The 22292-nt window shown below is 49.5% G+C and overlaps 1 protein-coding gene across 1 annotated transcript in view; it reads left to right on the plus strand.

Annotated features, from left to right (window-relative positions):
* Nucleotides 1-19852, plus strand: part of Col6a3 (collagen type VI alpha 3 chain) — an 80505-nt gene extending 60653 nt beyond the window's left edge. Inside the window, exons 28-43 of the mRNA XM_070010921.1 lie at nucleotides 475-537; nucleotides 1634-1684; nucleotides 1912-1947; nucleotides 2409-2471; nucleotides 3479-3541; nucleotides 5072-5104; nucleotides 5188-5224; nucleotides 5422-5915; nucleotides 7355-7451; nucleotides 8153-8851; nucleotides 10109-10211; nucleotides 11773-12242; nucleotides 13416-13679; nucleotides 14823-14921; nucleotides 18149-18313; nucleotides 19102-19852. Of these exons, the coding sequence (XP_069867022.1) occupies nucleotides 475-537; nucleotides 1634-1684; nucleotides 1912-1947; nucleotides 2409-2471; nucleotides 3479-3541; nucleotides 5072-5104; nucleotides 5188-5224; nucleotides 5422-5915; nucleotides 7355-7451; nucleotides 8153-8851; nucleotides 10109-10211; nucleotides 11773-12242; nucleotides 13416-13679; nucleotides 14823-14921; nucleotides 18149-18313; nucleotides 19102-19139 (2775 nt within the window). The 3' untranslated portion in view covers nucleotides 19140-19852. The remainder of the gene's footprint in view (nucleotides 1-474; nucleotides 538-1633; nucleotides 1685-1911; nucleotides 1948-2408; nucleotides 2472-3478; nucleotides 3542-5071; nucleotides 5105-5187; nucleotides 5225-5421; nucleotides 5916-7354; nucleotides 7452-8152; nucleotides 8852-10108; nucleotides 10212-11772; nucleotides 12243-13415; nucleotides 13680-14822; nucleotides 14922-18148; nucleotides 18314-19101) is intronic.
* Nucleotides 19853-22292: the final 2440 nt, after the last annotated feature.

Genomic DNA, 22292 nt, shown 5'->3' on the forward strand with positions numbered 1-22292 from the left:
ATTGTGTTTGGGGAACCCTTCATCTAGTTATTTTTAGATATATGGTGGATCGCTGTAAACTACAACCCCTCCCTCCCGGCTCATGGTGCTGTAGAACATGCACTTGTTTCTCTTCCTAACCACGTGTTGTCAGCCATTGTGTGGTTACCTCTGTTGTTCAGAAATCTCTATTCCCCGCCTTCCCACTCTCTGCTTACCAACCTCCCTTCTGCTCTCTGTGAGATCCATGTTTCTTAGCTTCCACATATGAGTGAGAACACAAGCTATTTGTCTCTCTGTACACGGTCTTTTGTGATTTACAAAACCCCATCATCCAGACCCGGAAGGTGAAGTGTGTGCTTTGCAGCCACCCCCACCCCTGCCAGGGACTGTTACTGTGTAGATGAATCCACCCCAGAATGGCAGTGGAGTCTGGGCTCACTGTGTCCACCCTCTGCTCACAGTGCCTTCCCCTTGCTTCTTTCCTCTGTCCAGGGTGAGCCTGGAGAGCCAGGACCGAAGGGAGGCATCGGGAGCCGCGGCCCTCGGGGGGAGACGGTAAGGCCACGGTGGCCCTTCACCGTATCTGGTGAAGCCAGATACGGTCCAAGAGAGAGATGTTTGGGTGTTGCTCCTTTCATTGCTGGGTTTCCTCTGAAGACTTGAGCAAGCACTGCTGCTTATACATAGCCAGTTGTCTTTAAAGTGAGCTTTAGCTCACTGGTGGGAGAGTGGTAAGGACACGTTCTCTTGGCAAGTGAATGTGGTGATTTGCTGAGCCACAAAGCACCTCCATTTTCAGCCCTGTGCATGTGACTCCAGGAGAAGCAAATGTCTCTGGGCTGCAGTGGAACTGGGTTTAATAAAGCCTCAATCAAAATGGAAATGAAGTCTCTTGAATGAGACATCTAGGAGCAGAATTCATTACCTCAATAATTTATTTTTGGAAATTGTTATTGAACATACCCCAACAACTCACTGATAATATGCGTCACCTGCATTTTCACATAGGAAAAGCAATCCATACTCCATATAGAAGTGTTCTAAAAGAAGTCACTTTATCTGAAATCTTCATCTGATTCTTTTGGGATAGTCAATGGTGATAGTAATATCCAATGGATAAGTTCATTAGAGTGGGCCCAGGCATCTGAGCATGCGAAGCAGGCCATCGAGAGGACCCCTGTCTGGACAGAATGTCCAATCGGGGATGGCAGGGGACTTGGGGGAGAAGGAGCCTTGGGTTCTCTTTTGAAACAGATATGAGGGCTTGTGAGCACAGAGTTGAGGTGACCCCCAAGTTTCCTTTCAGCTCTGAGATCCCCATCTTGATGAGCTTCTGATTCTCCACCCATCAGAACCTCTTCGTTTGCACCTTTCAGCTCTTTAGAATACTGTAGTTCATGCAGGGCAATTCACAGTTCTTTGTGGGCCTGCACCAGGGAGCTGCTAACGTGCCCTTTGCACTGGCAGACCTGGCCTTGCTTAGTCATCTGGAGGATGGACTACAGTGGGAAGATGCCTGCCCTCCTCCCTTGCACCTTCATCTGGAAACATTCCAGAGACTCAGCAGCCCTATGCGCAGGGCAGCGGCGTGACCTGGCGGGTGGAGGGTCACCTGGCAGCCACCTACAGCAAGTTTCTTTCCTTCTCTTAGGGAGATGATGGGCGAGATGGAGTTGGTGGTGAAGGACGCAGAGGCAAAAAAGTATGTACCTGCTGGAGCTCCTGAAGAGCCTTTCTTGCTGGAAAGTGTCAAGGACAGATTCATATTCAGTCCAAGTTTTAGAAGAATAGTTTGTTACCCTTTGTTGTACTTCAGTGGTAGCTTATGCTTTAAGTAGTCTACAGACTTAGTTTTCCTTTTGAGATAAAGTTTATTTGAGATGATTTTAAGTGGGGACAAGATCTTGAGTCATTTGTTTGTCTTCTCAGGGAGAACGAGGTTTCCCCGGGTACCCAGGACCAAAGGTAAGTATCTCCAGGGGCTGGAGCTTCCCTGCTGTTTGTGGGGGGCGGGGGCATCTGCTGTGTCCAGGAGTTGAAATCTTGGCTTTAGTCTTGGGTCAGCCCCCGCTGACCGGGCCATCCTGCACCAGGCTAGTCCCCTCCAATATGCTTGCTCTTCTGGCAGATGGCGGTGACAATATGTATGACAATGTGTGGGGCAGGTGTAAGCGGAGTTGGGCTGTGTTTAAAGAACCCTGGGATCTATGCACTGCTTTAGCTCATGTGGCATGGTCATTAGTGTTGAAATAAATCGGGCTGTCTGCAAGGGCCAGGACCACATTAGAAACTTCTGGAGAAGCAACTCAGCGAGCCATTCAGCCGCTCTAGAAAATATGAGGCAGGTGCCCGCTGCAGCCAGGCCCAGGGGCCCCCAGCTGAAAGTTCTCTAGATCTTGAAGTGCTCCTTGTGGCTCTCTTTCCAGGGTACCCCTGGGGAGCCCGGGACAGACGGAGCACCAGGACCCAAAGGTGTCAGAGGCCGGAGGGTAAGTTGGTTGAGAAGGCGAGTGGTGGCAGGTGGACTGTGGAGGCCTTCAACCCCCTCCCTTTATGTTTGGCTGGCCAGGCACAGCGTGGGGTTGGAGAACCCCGGGTTGACATACTCACAATCGATGTGGCTGTGGTCCCTGGGAGCCCCTTCCTCCACACGCTGCAAGCTTTCCTGGCCCTGAGTTCACCTCCAGCATGGTGTAAGAAAGCCTCAAATCTCAGGCTGGGGCACTGGCAGGCCGCACGGTCCCATTTGGCCACGGGGACCCATGCTGCAAGGCAGCAGCATTTGGTGAGGTACACAGACCGCTTCTGAGTGCACCGGGTTCACAGGCGGCCTGGTTGGCAACGTCAGCTCCCACACCGGGTTCACAGGAAAGCCAGGCTGGGAGGGTGGACGGCATGGTCCTAGGCTCACACTGACCCGGCCAGGACCATGGTCTCCACAACCCCTGGTCGGGGAAATCACTTCTTTTTAGCTGTGTTGGTTCTGGATTTCTCTCTTCAGTGGATGGTCCTCTCTCCTGAGAATATACTGAAACTTGAATGAATTGGGAAATGGTGGCTCAGGTATAGGTTGCTAATCATTGTTTTAGCCTGAAACACAGTTGATCATGGTAACTGCTTGTGCTGTTGACTTGATCAGTGAAGACGGTCCAATCAGGTCATTTATTACTCAAGGGAGAGTTCTGAAACACTGGACTGACCCTTTACACAGACCCAAGATCTAACTCTTGTACTGATCAATTGGATGCTGGGAGATAATCTCATCTTGGTTCAGGGGCAAGCGTGTGTCAGACCTTACCCTGCCCGATTCCATAGTCCAGGGGGCTCATGGCAGCTTTGCTAAGGTCATTTGTCCCTACGCTTGAATTCTGGTGATAGCCAAGCATGCTCCATGTATGGGGTTTCTCCTGATGAGGGGGAACGTGGGTCGCCGCCTCTATCATCCTTCCCGCTGCATCTTCTGCACAGCTGAGTGATGTTCCCTCTGATCCTCTAGGGAAACTCAGGACCTCCGGGGGCCGTGGGACAGAAGGGAGACCCTGGTTTCCCAGGACCATCTGTAAGTACCGACCAGCTCTATTCAACCCACCAGGGGAGAGGGGCGTGGGGCTGTTTCCCACTTGATCCTGAAAACTTCTGATCATTGTTCCTCACAGAGAAGTCTTTTCCTGCTTTTGTGTTGTCTTATTATTTGTTTGTAAACCCTTTCCCTTCTGATGCCCTTCTAGAAGAGTTATTTCTCTGAGGTTTAGAGTAATAGGACATTTTTAAAAAGTCTTCTAGGGATAGAAGGGTGTAGCTCAGTGGTGCAGCATGCGCAGGACACACGCGAGGCCTTGGGTTTGATCCTTAGCATCTTAAACAAACAAAAAACAACACTGTGCTTCATGTGGTACTCAGTAGCCTAGAGAATATTGTAATTTCCTACCTATGGGTTTGTGTAGAGAAACCACGGAGGTAAATATCAAAACCTCTTGCTTGCATCCTGTGGAAGGTATGTAGCTATGCCAGGCTTGTGTTTGGGGAATGCTTTCTTGGGCCTGTGAACGCTTTGAGAACTATTGAGTCAGGGTCACCCCTCACCTGTCCCCCCAAATCTGAGAGGAACCCTAATCACTAATATTTTTTGTTTCTTATATGACTTCATCCTCATGATCACAGTGATGGATTAAAAAAAATGGGCATCATAACTCAGGAGCCAGACAATCCCTCAGAGGGAAAGGCTGAGGGGCTGGTTTGGTTGAACTAGGAAGAAGGCTGAGCCTGGAGGTTCTGATTTCTGCTCTCTGGATGTGACACACTTAATGGGGTACACTAAGCCACTTACGGCAGACGGCAGGGCAGGAGAAATAGCTGGAGGGAAAGATGGCCAAACGGATGATCACTCGACTGTCAGACAGGGGACCTAGATGGGGCTCTGAGGGCAGCCATCCGCAGAGCGGGAGAAGCAGGCCTCCAGGGAGATGAAATACATTCATCTTCACCGAGCTAGGATGGCCTGGCCATTCCTTACCTTGGTTTCTGTGGGGACAAGATATATGAAGCACACACATGAGAGGAAGTGCTTCTCTCCAGAGAAGTGATGTCCTGACTCAAGCTCAGCTACATGACTCCATTGGGTGATGAGCCTCTGGGCTGTGGGGTGTGGAGCTACTTCACCACTAGGCTGCCTCCCAGGGGAGGCTCTGTGTTTGCAAAGTTGTCTCTCTGTCTCTCTGTTTTTCTCTGTCTCTCTGTGTGTCTTTCATACAATATCTCTCTCTCTCAATCTTGAAGTGTTTGAGTCAAATTTAATTTAGAGGGAGAGACTATACATGGTCAAGGTTATTCAAAAGCCACCGTGACTTCCTGTCATGTTCCTGTGGCCAAAGATTCCACCACTGTTTCTTTTTATTGTGTGTTTTTGTACACATCAGTGGGTTTCACTGTGGTATTTCCACACACACATGTGTAAATCACGCAGTGTAAATCACGCAGAGCTGGTCTCCCCCTCCCTTCTCTGTCCCCCTCCCCCTCCCCGCTGCCCCCCCCCCCCGTCACATCACGCATGTCGGCTGCACTCTCAATTTTCCCTTGCTTGTTTTCGCAGGGTCACAAAGGCAACCGTGGTGACTCCGTGGATGTAAGTAGCATGTGTCCGGGGCAAACCATGGCCTTGTAGCCTTCTACCTGCTTTTCTCACCCGTTCTCTGTTTCCTTTTAAAGCAATGTGCCCTCATCCAAAACATCAAGGATAAATGCCGTGAGTACATCATTTTCTACATGGGTTTACGTCTGCAGTTCTCACGTAGTGGTAAACCCGTCCCTCACCTTTTCTTCTTGTTTCCTTACAGCTTGCTGCTATGGTGAGTGGATTTTGGTGGCTTGACTTCCTTCTGGGCGAAGAAAGACCCTTCTTAGTGAGTAAGCTTGTTTCTGCGAAACCCCCACTCTTTTCAGGACCCCTGGAGTGCCCGGTCTTCCCGACAGAGCTTGCGTTTGCCTTGGACACCTCGGAAGGGGTCACTCAAGACACCTTTAGCCGCATGCGCGATGTAGTGTTGAAGATCGTGGGCGATCTGACCATTGCTGAGAGCAACTGCCCGCGGGGCGCCCGGGTGGCCGTGGTCACCTACAACAACGAGGTGACCACTGAGATCCGCTTTGCTGACTCCACGAAGAAGTCCGCCCTCCTGGATAGCATCAAGAACCTGCAGGTGGCCCTGACATCCAAGCAGCAGAGTCTGGAGACCGCCATGTCATTTGTGGCCAGAAACACATACAAGCGCGTGAGGAGCGGATTCTTGATGAGGAAAGTGGCCATTTTCTTCAGCAACAAGGCCACCAGAGACACTCCGCAGCTCCAAGAGGCTGTGCTGAAGCTCTCCGACGCGGGGATCACACCCTTGTTCCTCACGAGCCAGGAAGACCGGCAGCTGGTCAATGCCTTGCAGGTCTGGCCTCTGGGGCTCTGGTGGTCTCTCCCCCTTCTTGTCTTGGAGCAAATTGACAGATACTTGGAGGTTTTGTAGTGGCTCTAAAAGATCACAGGGGCCGAGCTGGACCCCTCATGCGATTTGCAGGGTAGCTTATGCTTGTTACTGCTTCCTCCGGGCCCCTCCCCCTCACTGACGGCTCTGGCTAGGCAGTGAGCCACTGTCCTCCTACCTGACTCCACAAAGCTCAGCACACAATGATCCCTCTCCCCCAGGGCTGGCCACACAGACTACATCTCTCAAAGAGGTATCCCAAAGCGTCAGTGATTCTGGCATTCCCTAATGCACACACTGTGCAGATGTCCCAGCCAGCCTGCAGAGAGGCCCAGGCTCCCCTTGAGCCGTTCCTGTATCTTGTTGTATGTTAGAATTCAAGACCGGCACACCTGGACAATAGATAAGCAAGGCAGAAAGGAGTCTTTTATCCTTGTTCTCATCCCCCGTGCACTCTGTAAGTCAGAGCTCTGTCTTTCTCTCCTGTAAAGCAAGGCAGGGTGACAGCCTCTCATGTCTTTCCTTCCCGTGTGGGTCTTCTGTAGTTTCTCTACTGCTGATGTCAGTGAGGGAGCTGGGCTATTCCTGCCCAACACTGCAGACCAGTTGGCGCATAGAACCCTGGGCTCAAGAGACCAGCATTCGATGTTTTTTACAATGGGCCCTTTGTGAAGATCTTGCTTAGGGTGGGCACAGCAAGGCAGGGTGAATTGTAAGTCTTCATTCATGACTTCTACATGATCAGCAGTGTATCCATTCACTCATCGTTCATTCCTTCATTCAAAGTAGCTTTTCATGAAATGTATGATTGTCTCCAGCCATACAGAGGGCAGCAATGATTACAGCCATCATTACAGCTTCTACAAGACATCTCCTCACTTGGCTTGCTATTGTCTAAGCTAAGGGGGGGGAAGGGGTGGAGCTCATATTTTTCTAGCTGCTGTTGTTGCTGCAAATAGCCATGGTGCTCCCTGGCCTGGTGTTCCCATGCCTGGGGTTTTGATCCTCAGCACCAGGAGAAAGAGGAACTTTCATCCCCAGTATTTGCTGCAGATATGACAGCACTTTACTTACAGTATCTAAGTTAGTCCTCCATACAACTCCAGGAGGAAGGCACCATTAACTTCATTTCACAGTTGAGGAACTGGAAATGGAACCCCCAGGAAGGTTAAAAAAGATTGCTTTCATTCTAGCAGAAAGAGCGCGAGAGGGATTTAGATTCTTGCCTGTTGCAATAGGATAAAACTGCCCTCTTGCTCTTGGCTTTTCCTTCTGCCTGAACCTCAGACAGGAGGCACTGGCCAACAGGGGAGTTCAACTCCTTGATGTGAAGTTGACTCATTCCACAGCATCTTCTCATACACACCGCTCTAGCTATCATCACCTCCTTTTGTTTCAACCAGATCAATAACACCGCCGTGGGGCACGCGCTTGTCCTGCCGGCGAGGAGGGACCTCACGGACTTCCTGAAGAACATCCTCACTTGCCACGTTTGCCTGGGTAAGGTTCCTCCCCAACGGGGGACGCCTGCCCAGCTGAAGGGGGGGCAGGAGGTGGGGGGCGGGAGGACATTTAAGTGAGGAATTACAATCCGTGTAAAGAACTTGAGCTATGTGGAGGCTCACTGAAAGGCTCATATTTACCAGTATAACTAGTTTTCTATTTCAAAGGGGCCTTCCAAAACAAAGCTTTCTTCTGTGGGGAGGAACAATTAATATTATAGATAACAAAGGAGAAGGTGGTCTCTGTCCAAGTTCTGACCTTAGGTTGTAGAACTGAGATGTTTGGTGTCAGTGACATTTTGGAACATATTTCTTTGAGGAAAAGAATGGCGAAGAGTTCAGGGGTTGCTTTGTTCCCAGACCCTGTTAAAATCTATGTGGGTGCTATGGTATAGCACACATATTTTCGTTTAATGATGTGTTTAATCTGGGGAGAATTAGATGACAAAAACTGAAATCTGGCTACAATTCAGAAAGCAGGACATAAATGGGTTTCCATCTATTTTTACTCTTCTGAGACAGGGTCTTAGTAAGGAGCTCAGGTTGCCGCCACCTCCCCGGTGGAGTTACAGGTGTGTGCCACCATGCCCTGTGAGTCTTCTGCTTTACGTGATAGCAGGAGTGGCCCAGACCCGGCCTCTCAAGGGGACAGGTAGCAGCAGGGCCACAGAATAAACAGGCTGCGGTGCTGCTTTCTAGATATCTGCAACATCGACCCCTCCTGCGGATTTGGCAGCTGGCGGCCGGTCTTCAGGGATAGGAGAGCAGCCGGCAGCAATGTGGACGTCGACTTGGCTTTCATCTTGGACGGCTCGGAGTCCACCACCCTGTTTCAGTTCAACGAGATGAAGAAGTACATCGGTTACCTGGTCCGGCAGCTGGAGCTGAGCCCAGACCCCAAGGGGTCCCAGCACTTTGCCAGGGTGGCTGTTGTGCAACACGCCCCCTACGAATCTGTGGGCAATGCCAGCCTGCCGCCGGTGAAGGTGGAATTCTCCCTGACGGACTATAGCTCTAAGAAGAATCTTCTGGATTTCCTCAGTAGGGGAATGAGGCAGCTACAGGGCAGGAGTGACCTGGGCAGCGCCGTCGAATACACTATAGAGAACGTCTTTGAAAGTGCACCCAACCCTCGGGACCTGAAAATTGTGGTGCTGATGCTGACTGGCCAGCTGCAGAAGCAGCAGGTGGAGGAGGCCCAGAAAGCCATCTTGAGGGCCAAGTGCAAGGGCTACTTCTTCGTGGTTCTGGGCATCGGCAGGAAAGTGAACGTCAAGGAGGTGTATAGCTTCGCCAGTGAGCCCAACGACGTCTTCTTCAAACTAGTGGATAAGTCCACCGAGCTCAACGAAGAGCCTTTGATGCGATTTGGGAGGCTGCTACCCTCCTTTGTCGGCAGTAAGTTCTGTACCCCGAGTCACCCGCCCATCGTGGCTTCACACTGGCCCATAGAAGGAGGAGGAGCAAGCACAGAGAATATATCGGTGTGCTGATATAAACATGTTTGTTCATACAGTAGATAGATATTGACACCTGTCATGAGGTGCAGATGCTTGCTTTTAGGCGTCAGAGCCAGGAACACAGAGAGAATGATCTTTGTCCCTGTGCACACATTTACCAACCCCCCCCCCACGAATGCCCCCCCACCAATGCCCCCCCACCAATGCCCCCCCACCAATGAAGTCCTAGGGCACTGTTGGTGTTCCAGAGTTTAGGCATGTGAATGGTTCAAGCACACATTTTCTGGGTGTGTCGTCAAGAAGGGTATCCTGTTAGGAGCTTTGGGGAAACCTTCCAGAAGGATCTCGCTGATCTGGCTTAGCCAGCAACCTCATGCTTAGTTCCTCTGGCTCTTGGCCTATGGGGCTTGTCTTTCCCAGAAGGCTCTGGTCTCCACCTTCACAGGAAGTTCATGTCCATCTTCAAAGCTCGTCTTTATGTTGCCACTCACTCTGTGTCCCTCTCATGGCACGCTTGGAACCTGTCGCTAGGTTGTGCATTGCCTAGCCTGCTTGTCATTTGTTTGTGGCTCTGATCCCAGGAGCCTTCACGCCCCTTGGGAGATGCAGGCAGTTAAATTCCCCTGGGGCAGACACAGGGCAGGGGGAGTCAGCTGGCTGTGCACTGCACGAATGTGCAGGCCAACACACCCATGTTGCATATTACCACTCAGGGGACGTAGCGTCCATAGGAGCAGGACTCCCTGGGGGAAGGCCTGTCTCCCAGAAGATTTAGGGGGAGGGGAGGTATGAAACACCCAGCGACCAAAGCTCCTGCCTTCAGAGGATTAAAAGAAAGCACCAAGAAAACAGCAAATGTCTCTAGATTATTATTTGATGCTCAGAGTTGGTAGCTTGTTAAACACTCCACTTGATTTTCTTCTATTCTTGCCTTGAATTGAATATGTATTATCTTTAATCACCCAAATACTGCCAAATAGAACATATTGTCTCAAGACATTTTGTGGACCAAGTACCATCATACTTAATGTTTAAGATGACTGGATTGAGCATGTCTGGAAGAAGTAATAGAATCAACATTTATTGATGGGCTAAGTAAACATTATGCAATCTGTTTTTAACTCATTAGTGGACTAATTTTAACTACCCTGTGGTTCATAAATGGTTTTTTTCTTCTTTTCTCTCTTTTCCCCAGGTAAACATGCTTTTTACTTGTCTCCAGATATCAAGAAACAATGTGATTGGTTCCAAGGGGACCAACCAGTAAACAATGGTGTGAAGTTTGGTTACAAACAAGTGTAAGTGATTATAATCATTGCTCCAAAAATTATAGTGCTAGATGGGAAGCACTGGTCCTCCATCCAGCCGTAACTTTATGGGTGAGGATAACGAAATACAGAGAAAGCACTTCCCTAAGGTAATGTGGGGCGTTCTAGAAGAATCTGTTATATCACACGTTTTAGCTTCCTAACAAACTAGTGGGAACATAGAAGCAAGAATAACTTACTTGCAATTCTTGGGTTAGAAAGTTCTGGCTGGGCTCGGCTGGATGGTTCTGGTCTTTACTGGATTTCCATAGATACTTGTGGTCATCCTTGCACTGCCTATCTGGTCTTGGAGGATGCCAGCTGGTATGGTTTATGCCACTCCACGTGGTCTCTCCCTCACCAGGACGCTACTAGCCTGGGCCTGTCCGCAGGGTGAGCAGGCAGGCTTCCATTACAAAAGGCTGAAGAGTACAATGTCTCTTGACACATAAGCCAGACATGATGTATTGTTGCTTTTCACAACATTCTCCTGGCCAAAGCATGTCTAATGGCCAACCTAGCTCTGAGGGGAGGACCCCAAACACCACATTATGTACTGCGTAGACATGGGAAGGCCACATGTACAAGCCATCTGCCACAGCTGAGGTCTCAAAGTGGTTACTCTTGTGATAAAGTGCTGGTGGCAGCAATTTGGAGCCCTGTGCATATTCTTCTAGGCCTCTTTCTCAGGCACGGTGGTGCTGGTACTGCTTGAGTATATTCATTAGTTCTGCTTTTCTATCCTTGAAATGAATTCATCGTTTCTCTGGGATAGTCCCTATAGTTGGCTCACACTTCTTATCTATAGAAGAACAGACTGGACAAAATAACCTAGAATTTGAAGTTTTGTAACTAATCAGCTTGAAATTTTACTGCATGTGGCATCTAGCATGATGCACACCCATCAAATAATTGGATTTTCATCTAAAAGCAAGAACCAAGTGTGGGTCTGTGCTATTGTGTTGTTGTGTGTTGTTGCTATTCTACAGTGACACATTCTACATAGTAGACCAAGAAATTATATTGAAGAAACTAACATGCACAGAAATTAATGTAAACATATGTGCACTTGAAGGAACAAGCAGACTTCATATGAAGCTGACTATATAACCTTCCAGTGCGAGTTGCTTGGTTGCATGGATACTTTCTTACAGCGAAAATAGCTATTGCTGATTTCATTTTTATGTAAGTTTCAGGCTACAGGGTTCATTTCATAAGTGGTTATAATTAGATCATTGTTGGATACAATTTATTATTCCCTTTAACTCCCTTCATGTTTTTTTATACATTGGTAATAAGAGATCTGATACATATTAGTATAATGCAAACTTTATTTTGAATGGTTCTGTTTCTACAGGCTGTTTGTATCTTCTCTTAATGACTCAGATTCCAAGAAGTTTAATAGAGGGCATACTATTGATTCATAATCTATAAAAACTACACACTCACGCTGCTAGCATAGAGCATCCACGTAGTTCAGGGGGCTTTGTCTGTGTGTTTTAGATAGTAGGCGAATGTACAGGAAGAGGTAATATCTAATTTGTTTGAACAGAAACATTCCAAACAATGTTACCTCAAGTCCTACCATGAAGCCTGTGACCACCACAACACCCACCACTATTGTCAGCCTGCCTCCCGCGAAGCCAGCTCCCGCGAAGCCAGCTCCCGCGAAGCCAGCAGCCCCCACCACAGCCACGGTCAGGCCTGCAGTGGCTGCGAAGCCAGCGGCCTCGAAGCCTGCAGTGGCAAAGCCATCCGCGGTGAGACCGCCAGCTGCGGCTGCCGCAAGGCCAGCCCCTCCCAAGCCAGAGGCCCCCAGGCCACCGCAGCCCAAGCCCGTTGCTACCAAACCAGAAGCCAAGCCAGCCTCTACCAAACCAGAAGCCAAGCCAGCCTCTACCAAACCAGAAGCCAAGCCAGCCTCTACCAAACCAGAAGCCAAACCAGCTGCCACTAAGCCAGAGGCCCCCAGGCCACAGGCCAAACCAGCCGTCACCAAGCCGGCCACGGCTAAACCTGTAGGTAAGGAAGCCCTGGTTGGAGCTGCCGAGTTGTTACACCCTCATCTGCTGCCCTGGGCCTGGCCCCTGCGTCCTGCTCATTTGTGGTCCCCAGTCTGGGGTATGCACAGTGGGATGATATGTTGTTAAAGGGATCAGCCCCAGTGCGGGGCTGCCACAGCATCACTTCTGTCTTCTTCTGTATTTGAAGGAAGTCTCATCTAACACCCTTTGAGGCTTGTGAGGTCCCTGAGAAGTAGGCTCCAGTTCTGACACCTTCTTCACCTGCCCCCTCCCTAGCTTCACCTCCCCTCCCCTCACCCTGCCCTGCCTGGGCATGGGCTGGATGCTCCCATCCTCCATGGGATGCCAGTCCAAGCTGCCAACTTTCTGGCAGTCCAGTTGTCTAAGCCAATGGACTGAGGTTCTAAGGGGGATTGTGTTCTGTGTAGAGTGAGAAGGAAAGAAGAATCAATCCTTGGTTCTTCGGCTGTGGAGGCAGATGATTCTATGCATTTTTGGAGCCAGCTCCCCCCGCCTCTTTTGGTTGGTCTTGGGTCTTGAACTCTGGGCCTGGTTGCTGTCCCTGAGCTCAAGGTGAGTGCTTTACCATTTGAGCCACAGCACCACTTCCAGTTTTCTGGCGGTTAATTGGAGATAAGAGTCTCACAGACATTTCTGCCCAGGCTGGCTTTGAACCACGATCCTCAGACCTCAGCCTCCTTGCTTCCTTAAAATATGATGTAGGAAACTCTGATGGAGCCCTTGGTGGTCATAAACTTTCTCCTTGCCCTTGGGCCATGGTCACAGAAACAAATCCCAATTTGTGCACTGTGTTTAGTTCAGAACGAGACCTTGAATGATGAAGCTTTCCACAAACACGGACCGTTCCCAAGCTTGCTCTTCAGAGCCGGGGGGCTCATGAGACCCAGAGTGTGTTAGGGTATTGATTTTGTCAGAGAAGATGCTAGAAGATACTACAGAAGACTACTCAAGTTGCAGAGCCAGATGAGAGCAGACTGTGTGTGCTTATGAAAACATGGGAGCCATCTTATTTTGTGAGCAGCAAGAAGATGGAAATCCCTTTAAAATAATTTTGTGTCATCTCCTGCACACGTCTCTTTCTCTGCTCTGCCCCCTGTGATAGGCGCTGGGAGGATTGATTTTCATGTGGCCCTCTGCTTTGGTCTTTCAGTTCAAGCGTCTCGCGAAGTCCAGGTGTCAGAGGTCACGGAGAACAGTGCCAAACTCTCCTGGGAGAGGCCCGAGCCGCCCAGTTCTTATTTTTACGACCTCACCGTCACCTCGGCCCACGACCAGTCCCTGGTTCTGCGGCAGAACCTCACAGTCACCAGCCGCGTCGTCGGGGGCCTGCGGGCGGGGCAGACGTACCACGTGGCGGTGGTGTGCTCCCTGCGCTCTCAGGTCCGGGCCTTCTACCAGGGCAGCTTCAGCACACGTGAGTACGGGGAGGGCCTGCTCCACGCAAGGACATCAGCTCCAACGGGAGACATCAAGTGGGGCAGAAAAGTAGCAGTGATTTATTGACTAAGAAATAAAAACACAAAATCCTGGGTGCTTCACTTGGACCCTGGTTTTGTATAACAACACGGAGGAAGATCGGCTCCCCCACCCGCAACGTGCGCCCGTCATTACACCTGGGCTGCTGGGTGGAGGAAACCAGATGTGCTGGGCCTGAGCAGGGGCCAGGCAGGGCTGGGCCTGAGCGTGAGGTGTCCGGGGTAGAAGCAGGGAAGTAGGGCTTCCTTTCAGGCCAGGGCTCTGCCGCTGCCACACTGACGGTTTCCCTGTGCGGTGACACTGATTCCTTAGAGCGTAATGGAGGAGTCCGTGACGTCTTGTGACCCCTGGTCTGTGGGAGTCCGCAGCCCGAGCAGAGGCTCCTCCAAGCCCAGCAGTCCTGTGTTCTTCGGACTCCATCTGTCCACCACCCGCACACACCTTTCCAGCCTTCCTGGTTTTCCTTTTCCTCCTTGCTTTAGACCTGAGGACTCACTGTGTCACCCATGCTGTTCTTGAAAACCTGTGCTCAAGTGGTCACCTGTCTCAGCCTCCTGAGGAGCTGGGACTACAGACGTGGACCCCCATGCTAGGCTTTTCCAGCCTTTCTTGGTCACTCACAGGCCTTGCTTTCTCTTCTTTCTGAATTCTTCTGGCTTCCCATGCTGTTCTTCTTGGCCCCTCTCTGTGGGGAGAAGCCTCTCTTCTCTCTGTGTGGGTGTGAATCACACAGGGGAAAGATCCTGAGGCCAGGAATGCCTACAGCCACCAGGAGTCAGACCCATGGCCCTGGTGGGACAATGACCATCTCAACCTGAGCATTCCATGCTCTTGGATGGTGGCAGAGGAGATGATGTGGGGCATGAGATGATCTGTCCCAGGCTTTGGGGTCTCCTCCATTTGCTTGTTAATGGATGATGTAACCTGTATACCACAGCGTCGGCAGTGTGCACACGACCCTTACAATGGACCCTTACAATCATTAGATAAAGCATTTATCAAGAAAAGCAAGCCCTAATTGGTCTCTGAGGAGTCCCTGGTCCACTGGTTTCTACTATTCACATGTATTTTTCTTTTGTAGAGAAAACCCAGCCTCCACCTGTACAGTCAGTGCAGACAGCATCTAATTCTGCCACCAACCTCATCGTGAACACGAAACCATTGGATTTCACTCAAACAGGTGAGCTGTAAAGAGATCAGGTCCACTCGAGGTACGGGGAAGGCGCTCCGAGAACAGGAGGGCTTCTGAAGTCCCGACTCTAGGATCCCCTTGGGGCTAGATCTGTGAGTTCTAGGGGGGAAGTTCCAAATCAGCTCTGAGGAGCCCTCCTGGGATTCACTCACAAACTTGCTATTCCAAATGAAAATGCATCTTCCTGTTACTAGACTCCGGAAGGTGGATGGCAGCCGCTTCCCAGGTGAAAGGACCCGGTGGCCACTGGTCCCTTCCCCTGTGCGAGCGAGACCGCCAGGGTCTGTGGTGCCACAGGACAAGGGCTCCAGGTTACTGGGGAAGCTCCTGAAATGGAACTCGATGTCTCCGAGTGCCCCTCACCCTACACCTCCACCCCACTGGTCTTTTTGGGACAAGAAGGGAGAAGTCACTTGGCCCTTAAGTTGCCGGGATGCTGTCATCCAGGGAGGGGCTTCCCCATGCCCGTGTAATTAAGGAGTTAATCCAGCATACCCCTCCACGGGTCAGATCTGTGTAGGCATGTAGCATCACAAACACGCAGGTGACCATGCAGGGCGGGATGTGGGAAGTATTATACACATTGATGTTTAGTACAGGTAAATAAACAACCTCCCACCGAACCAAAGATGAATTATAGCTTGCTTTTGGAGACAAGTTTAAGAACTGGGCTATGTTAGAAATAGCCATGTGTTTTTCAAACTTCTCTAGGCCTTCTAATGGAAAGACGGATAGAAAACTAGGAAGCTTGCTCACTTTTTTCCTTCCTTCCTTCCTTCCTTCCTTCCTTCCTTCCTTCCTTCCTTCCTTCCTTCCTTCCTTCCTTCCTTCCGTCCTCATTCTTTCTCTCATTCTTTCTGTCCTTCTTTTGCTATTCCAGTCCTGGGGTTTGAACTCAGGGCCTGGGCACTGTCCCTGAGCTTCTTTTGCTCAAGGCTAGTGCTCTACCATTTGAGCCATGGCTCCACTTCTGGCCTTTTCTGTGTATGTGATACTGAGGAATCGAACCCAGGCCTTCATGCATGTTAGGCGAGCACTCTACCACTGAGCCACCTTCCCAGCCCTAGGAAGCGTTCTTTGAATAGACTTGTATAGAAACTAGCCAAGAATTCATGGTTGATTGGACCAACTTAAATTTTAACTGCATGGGGGTTGTATCACAAAAGACTTGACAGAATTTGAATTTATGACAGTTCAACTTAAACTTCAAAATGGAAGTAGGCATGTGTACTGAGGGTTGGAGGTGAGGAAGAAAACTTTTGATTTCTGCCCACAAGCATTCTTCCCAGTCTCACTGTCCTGCCTGGTGGGAGCCCTGCCCTCCACCCTCCGCCCTCCACCCTCTACCCTCTGCCCTCCAGTGCAGTCTGAGCTATCCTGACAAGGATTCCCCCAGCCCCACATATATCCCAAGAGATCTGACCTCAGAGCCAAGCCACAGGGAACTCACTGGATTTTCCTCCAAGATGCAGGTCAGTGAAGGCCCAGCGCTCACTTCACAGCCCTATTCCCTTCTCTAGCTGGTTTTACCCCCCACCCTGTGGGAAATGGACTGTTTTCTAGCAAATTCTTGCTTCATTGAGAGAAGATGGCTTGGAGTAACTCCTAGACAGCAAGATTCAGGGATGTTGTGGGCTCCTTTATGTGTGGTCCAGAAGAGAAGCTATATAAACAGTGTCTACTCAACATAAACATCACAATCTTGAATACAAATCTGGCAAAGCTGTTCTGTTTTTAAATATAGAGTTCCAAGTTTCAGAATTACAGTCATTCTGATCTGAATGCGGTGTGTGTGTGTGTGTGTGTGTGTGTGTGTGTGTGTGTGTGTGTGTGTGTTCTGGGAATTAAACCCAGGGCCTCACTTATGATAGGGAATCATTGTACCCTTGAGCTCAACCCCAGTTCTTTTGTTTGTATTTTGTTTTTGAGATAGAATATTCTAACTTCGTATGGACTGGCATTGAGTACTTCCTGTTACCTCCATTTCTCCAAGTAACTGGGATTACAGAAGTGTGCCACCACACCTAGCTTGATTTAATACATGGGTCTCCCCTTCCATATGATAGGGATTATTTCGCAGATTGGGGCTTGAGTTTCCTGCAGGCAGTTTGATACAGGTGAATCTAAAATCTGGCACCTGCAGCATTGGTGAGTCTCCGGGTCTCAGACTGGTGTTGCATGTGTTCACTTATCATTTCCTGTGTGTGAGCGTGGCTATGCTTGTGTGTGGGATATGGAGACACAGATGGTGGAGGTGGCGTTTTGAGGGGAAAGCTGGAAGATTCTTCACACATGCATGCATTATCTGCTCCAAGGGTGTTTATTTATTTATATTTTTTTAGCTTCAGATAACAGTTGGCATCCATGTACCTCTTTCCCAGAACATGTCGGAGTTTTCCAGAAAGTTCTGTAAACAGAAGCTTCACTGTGCATGTAAACTTCCCTCTGCAGATTTTGAAGAGACCTCAGTGCTCCTGTGTGGCTGGGCTCCGTGTGTATTGCAAACATAAACTTACTTATTGGGGCCAATGCTTCTAGGACTTCCAAACTGCTGTGCTCTGGGGGCATTCCTGCTGACACGAGTTCATGCTCAGTGCTAGTTCTCAGTGCTCCTGTCCTGTGGCTGGTCAGGAAGGTGCTCATCCTGTCACACACCTGTACCTACGCATCACGTGGAGCTTTGTTTGCAACTGGCATCTGCTTGGTGTGTTGTGAAATGTGGAGACTCTTTTGGAAGGCTATTCTGGCATACTTTAGATGCCACTTTGCTAATGAGTAGAAAGGCCTGTGGTCTCTGAATTGTAGTTTATATAGAGAAGGAATTAGAGAGCAGAATGACCTACAGACTGGAAAGAGGGAGACACATTTTCTTTAAAAATTACATATATGTATGTGTGTCTATGTATTTAAGTAGTTGAACAGAGGTTTCTATTTAACATGCCGATCTATGAGAACAATGCGCTGATCAATGTCCGCCGTCCCATCCTCCTCCTCCACTTCTCCAACCCTCACTCATCCTCTCCAGTCAAATTATCCAACAACACAGAATGTCTAGGATTCGGAGTGTACCATATAAAGTCCTTTCAGAAGTCTGTCTTATTCCTCGAAGGACCCGGGGATTAGCAAGTGAAGAGACTTTTCCAGCCAGAAGCCCTTCAGGGTGGTGATGAGTCTGCCTGCCCAGCTCTGACGCCTTTCTCCTCTTGATGTTTTAGATATATGTATGTTGCCCAAGGACACGGGAACATGCAGAAGATTCGTGGTGGCTTGGTACTACGACTATCACAACAAAAGCTGCGGGAGGTTTTGGTTTGGAGGCTGTGGGGGCAACGAGAACAGATTTGACTCACAGGAAGCATGTGAAGCCGTTTGTGCTCCTGGTAAGTCCCTGTACTTTGCGGTAGTAGCTGTGATAAATAAGAGAGAGATCGAGGTCAATAACTACCCTTGGAAAATATGCAAATCTACAGTGTCTATGAGATCTGAAAAAAAGAAGACAAATTATATATTTTTTTCAAAGAAGGCATATTAAAAATACACAAAAATATAAGTTCCACCCAAAAAGCACACATGAAATTCATTTTTTGAATTGTTATTTTGTTTCCTAAAACACATACTTGTATTATTGCCAGTGAAGAAACACCCGGTCGACTCTTGGTCACTCTTCAGAAATGTTATCAAGTCTTTATTACTCATAGAATGTTGTAGCAAGCATGATTATTGGGGAAGTAATACAGTGATCAATTACAGAAAACGCTAAAGATAAATACTCCCATATGTTCATCTTTAAGTAATTTTGCTTCTTGTGAATAAAAATGTTAGCACCAAGGCTATTCAATATTTCTATCATCTTGAACACTCCCCCAATTGGCAGGAAAATAGAAGAAAGTAGGACCAGGGTCAGGCCAGAGCAGGGAAGGGGGAAGGGTCAGCTGGCATAAAGGCCAAGGGATGAATCAGCCATGTGAATGCAGTCAGATTAAACAGAGGCCCCAACCCAAAGCTAAGAAAGCCCTGGGGAGCCAGCGACAGTACTAAACAGGAAGGGAGACAGAGAAGAAGACCGAGGCTGCCTTTTTGTCAGTAACACGGCTTTTATTTCTGTCTCATCTCTCCACACTCTCCCTCCCCTCTTCCCCGCCCCAACTCTCCCTCCATCCACTTTCAGGGCTCACCAAATCAGTCATCAATGTGATCGGCACCTAGGCATGGCTGGCCAGCAACACATACCTCTTGAGAAGAAGGAAGCAGCCATTTCCAACGGTCGCTGTAGAAGCCGGGGCAGACTCCCCGGTGCCAGGCATTTTCCGGCTTTGATGGACACTCGACCTTGGGAGGAAGCCTTCTGCTCTGCCGCTCCACCTGTCCCTATGGTGCTAACTGTGTCTGTGGAGCCCTTGCTGTCTCCAGACAGTTCCATCGTATACTTTGAACTATTGTGTAATAGTTAGCCAATGCTGGTGTTTATGTGAACATTCCTATGCATTCAAATCCCCTCTGGAGTTTCCTGTTACACTTGTTCTGGCAAATTTAAGTTCTAGAAAATAATTCCAATGTCACAGCTCCTTTTTATATACTTCCGCTTGATTCATTTTTTTTCTTAGTTAAGCACAGCTGTAGATGGAAAAACAAAAATCCAACTTTTTTCCTTCCCCACCCTCTAGACTGCTGGATTAGCTCATTTTCTTATTCTAAATCCTCCAACAAATGGTCTAGTTAGAATGAGGCAAACCCCATTGATCTATGTGCACTGTTTGGGACCAAAGCCTTAATTAAGGATTGAAAGAAAGTCATCATAGAGAATATTTTTGGAATTCCTTTAGTGTGTTATTTTTGGGGGGGAGTCCGGGGAGGGGTAGGGTTTAATTTTAAAATCTTTAGGAAATTTATACAAAGAAACTTTTTAATAAAGTATATTGAAAGTGTCATGGCTTGGTGTTCTTGGCTGTTCTACTTCCGTAGCCTTTATATTGTCAGAACCACCCGAGGCTGGGGGAGTTTGGCCCGGCCCCAGGTCTGGTCCAAGACAGAGCCCTGTGGGCAGCATGTCTCGGGTCAGCTATGGTGGCAGTTCTTGTGTGCTCTGGGGCCAGCCCACCTCCTCCTTGCTGGGGCTCTTTCAGCCTGGCTTTCATTCTGCTCACTACTTTTGGGTGACACCAAAGCCTCAGAACCCCCCCCCCCCCTTTCCTGGCCCTCTCTGTATTGATTCTTCATTTGACAGTGACGGAAACACAATGTTTCTCGTGGACTCCAGTACTATTTAGGAGTCTCTGTGTAAGATTTGGGCTTTTTAAGAGGATGTATTTTTCTCCTTAAAGATATTTCCCTACTGTCTTCAGAAATCACACACACACACACACACACACACACACACACACATCAACAGGTGTGCCTGAATCCCTCTTAGGGAGGAAGTGGAATTATTTGGGCAAATACATCGATAGAACCTGACAGGTGCTGGAGGCAGAGCCCAGGGCTCGTGTGTCACCAAGGATGTCTTGCGCACAGTTGGGGCTGGTCTGCAAGGAGGGCAGGAAGAGGAGCCAGGGAGTGGAGGGCAGCAGTGGTGGCGGGCTTGGTCCAGGATGCTGACCTTGTGTCATAAACACCATGGTTCCAAGCGTTTTGCGGGACACGTCTAAGTCCTCAGAGTGGGTGCCTCTTTGTAGAAGCCGGGGAAGGAGCTGGGCTTTGAGGTCAGGTCACTGTGTGATCACGTGAGCAGGCCAAGGGTGGGGCAGTAAGTGGGGGCTGAGGATGGCTCTTGGTTATTTGCGGGGTCTTGGGAGGGCCCTAGGGATGCCTAGCCCATGATGCTGAGTTTACACGTCGCTTGTTGGGACTGTGGGGTGCAGGGGAACATCTAAGGGGCTTGGAGGAACTGTTAGCTTTGGGGGAACTGTAGGCTTTGGGGTCTTCTCCTCATCCCTCATCTCCTCATCCTCCCCTGGTCTTCAGAAGGCCCCTGCAATGTGTCTCTCTGGCATGGTCTGAGCGATCTGGGGCTTTCCAGAAGCAGCCCTTTCCACCTGCGTCTGCCCATACAGCCATCAGGTTGAGATTGTCAATCTAAGCGGTCTCCTTGGACCAAAGGGTGTGACGGGGCGGAGAAGAGGCGGCTCAGTGGTGCGGTGTGGGAAGCGGTCTCTACCACTAGTCCCTAGAGCTGCTGTAACATAATGCAAATGAGGGATGCTTCCTCTCAGGTCGTCATGGCTGAAAGGCCAAAACCAAGAAGTACTGCAGAACCGTGCTCCCACTGAAGCACACGGGGGAGATGCTCCCCTCCTCTCTTCCTCTCACCCTCTGGGGTGGCCGCGGCCCCGGGGCTTCTCTTCCTGCAGTTGCTCCCCACCAGTCTCAGTATTGACATTTACATCGCTTCTCTCTGTGTGCTGTTGTCTTCACGTGGGTGTCTTCCTATAGGGACCCTGGGTTTCTGCCCTACTCCAGAGTGACATCATCTTCACTAATTAAATCTGCCATTACTCTGTTTCCAAAGAACATCCTGACATGTTGGGATGGAGTTAGGACTCTGTCTTTTCTTGGTAGGTGATGCTATTCAACCCACAGCACTGTCTTAGTATTGCCACCACCTGCTTCAACTCCCTTGCTGGTGCTGTAGCTCGGGTGAGGAGAACTCAGCCAACGCCCCCACGTTTCCTCATCATTCTTAGTTACAGAGACCGCCGCTACTGAACCTTAAGGCGGAATCTTGCCCATCTATAATGTAAGCCTTGGGTTCTGGGCATGCTTGACTCTTGGCTCTGGATGGCATTTGAGTGGGAAGTCCATGGCCTGACCTCCTCCTTGGTCATCTGGTCTACAGAGGACCACGTTGGAAGTCTACTGGACTCCAGGAGGAGATCTGAGCTGACGTCTGCCCATTGCTGCCTCTCCCGCCCTGCCCCGCCCCTGCTCCCCTCTGCAGGAGGAACATACAGGCTCTCTGGAGGAATGTGGGGGCTAGCTTTGACGAACTCTTCCTCCCAGGCTCTTGGTGCTAGCTTTCTTTATCCAGTGAAATCCTCTTTGCAGGATACAAGGAAGTTAGCTCTAACCTCCCTCCTTGATGGGGTCACTTAACCCACAGGAAACTCACATGACCTTCCCCCTTTCTTTCTGGTCAACCATGCATCCCTTCGATGGTCCAGTGTTTGGGCATGAGGTCAGTGGAGAGCTGAGTTCCAGCCCTGGCCGCAGTGGTAGTGGAAAGGAGTGATTCAGACATACCCGTGCACCGTTTTGTACAACTTGAGTATGGCTGTAAGGATTTGTAGGACTCTGGCTGCAGGGAAGGATGGGTTGGACACCTCTCCTTCCTCTATGTGCGGAGAGGGAAGTGTGCAGCCTCTT

The sequence above is a fragment of the Dipodomys merriami genome, unplaced genomic scaffold, assembly GCF_024711535.1.
Source record: "Dipodomys merriami isolate MVZ:Mamm:240054 unplaced genomic scaffold, mDipMer1.0.p SCAF_1, whole genome shotgun sequence".
Classification (NCBI taxonomy): domain Eukaryota; kingdom Metazoa; phylum Chordata; class Mammalia; order Rodentia; family Heteromyidae; genus Dipodomys; species Dipodomys merriami.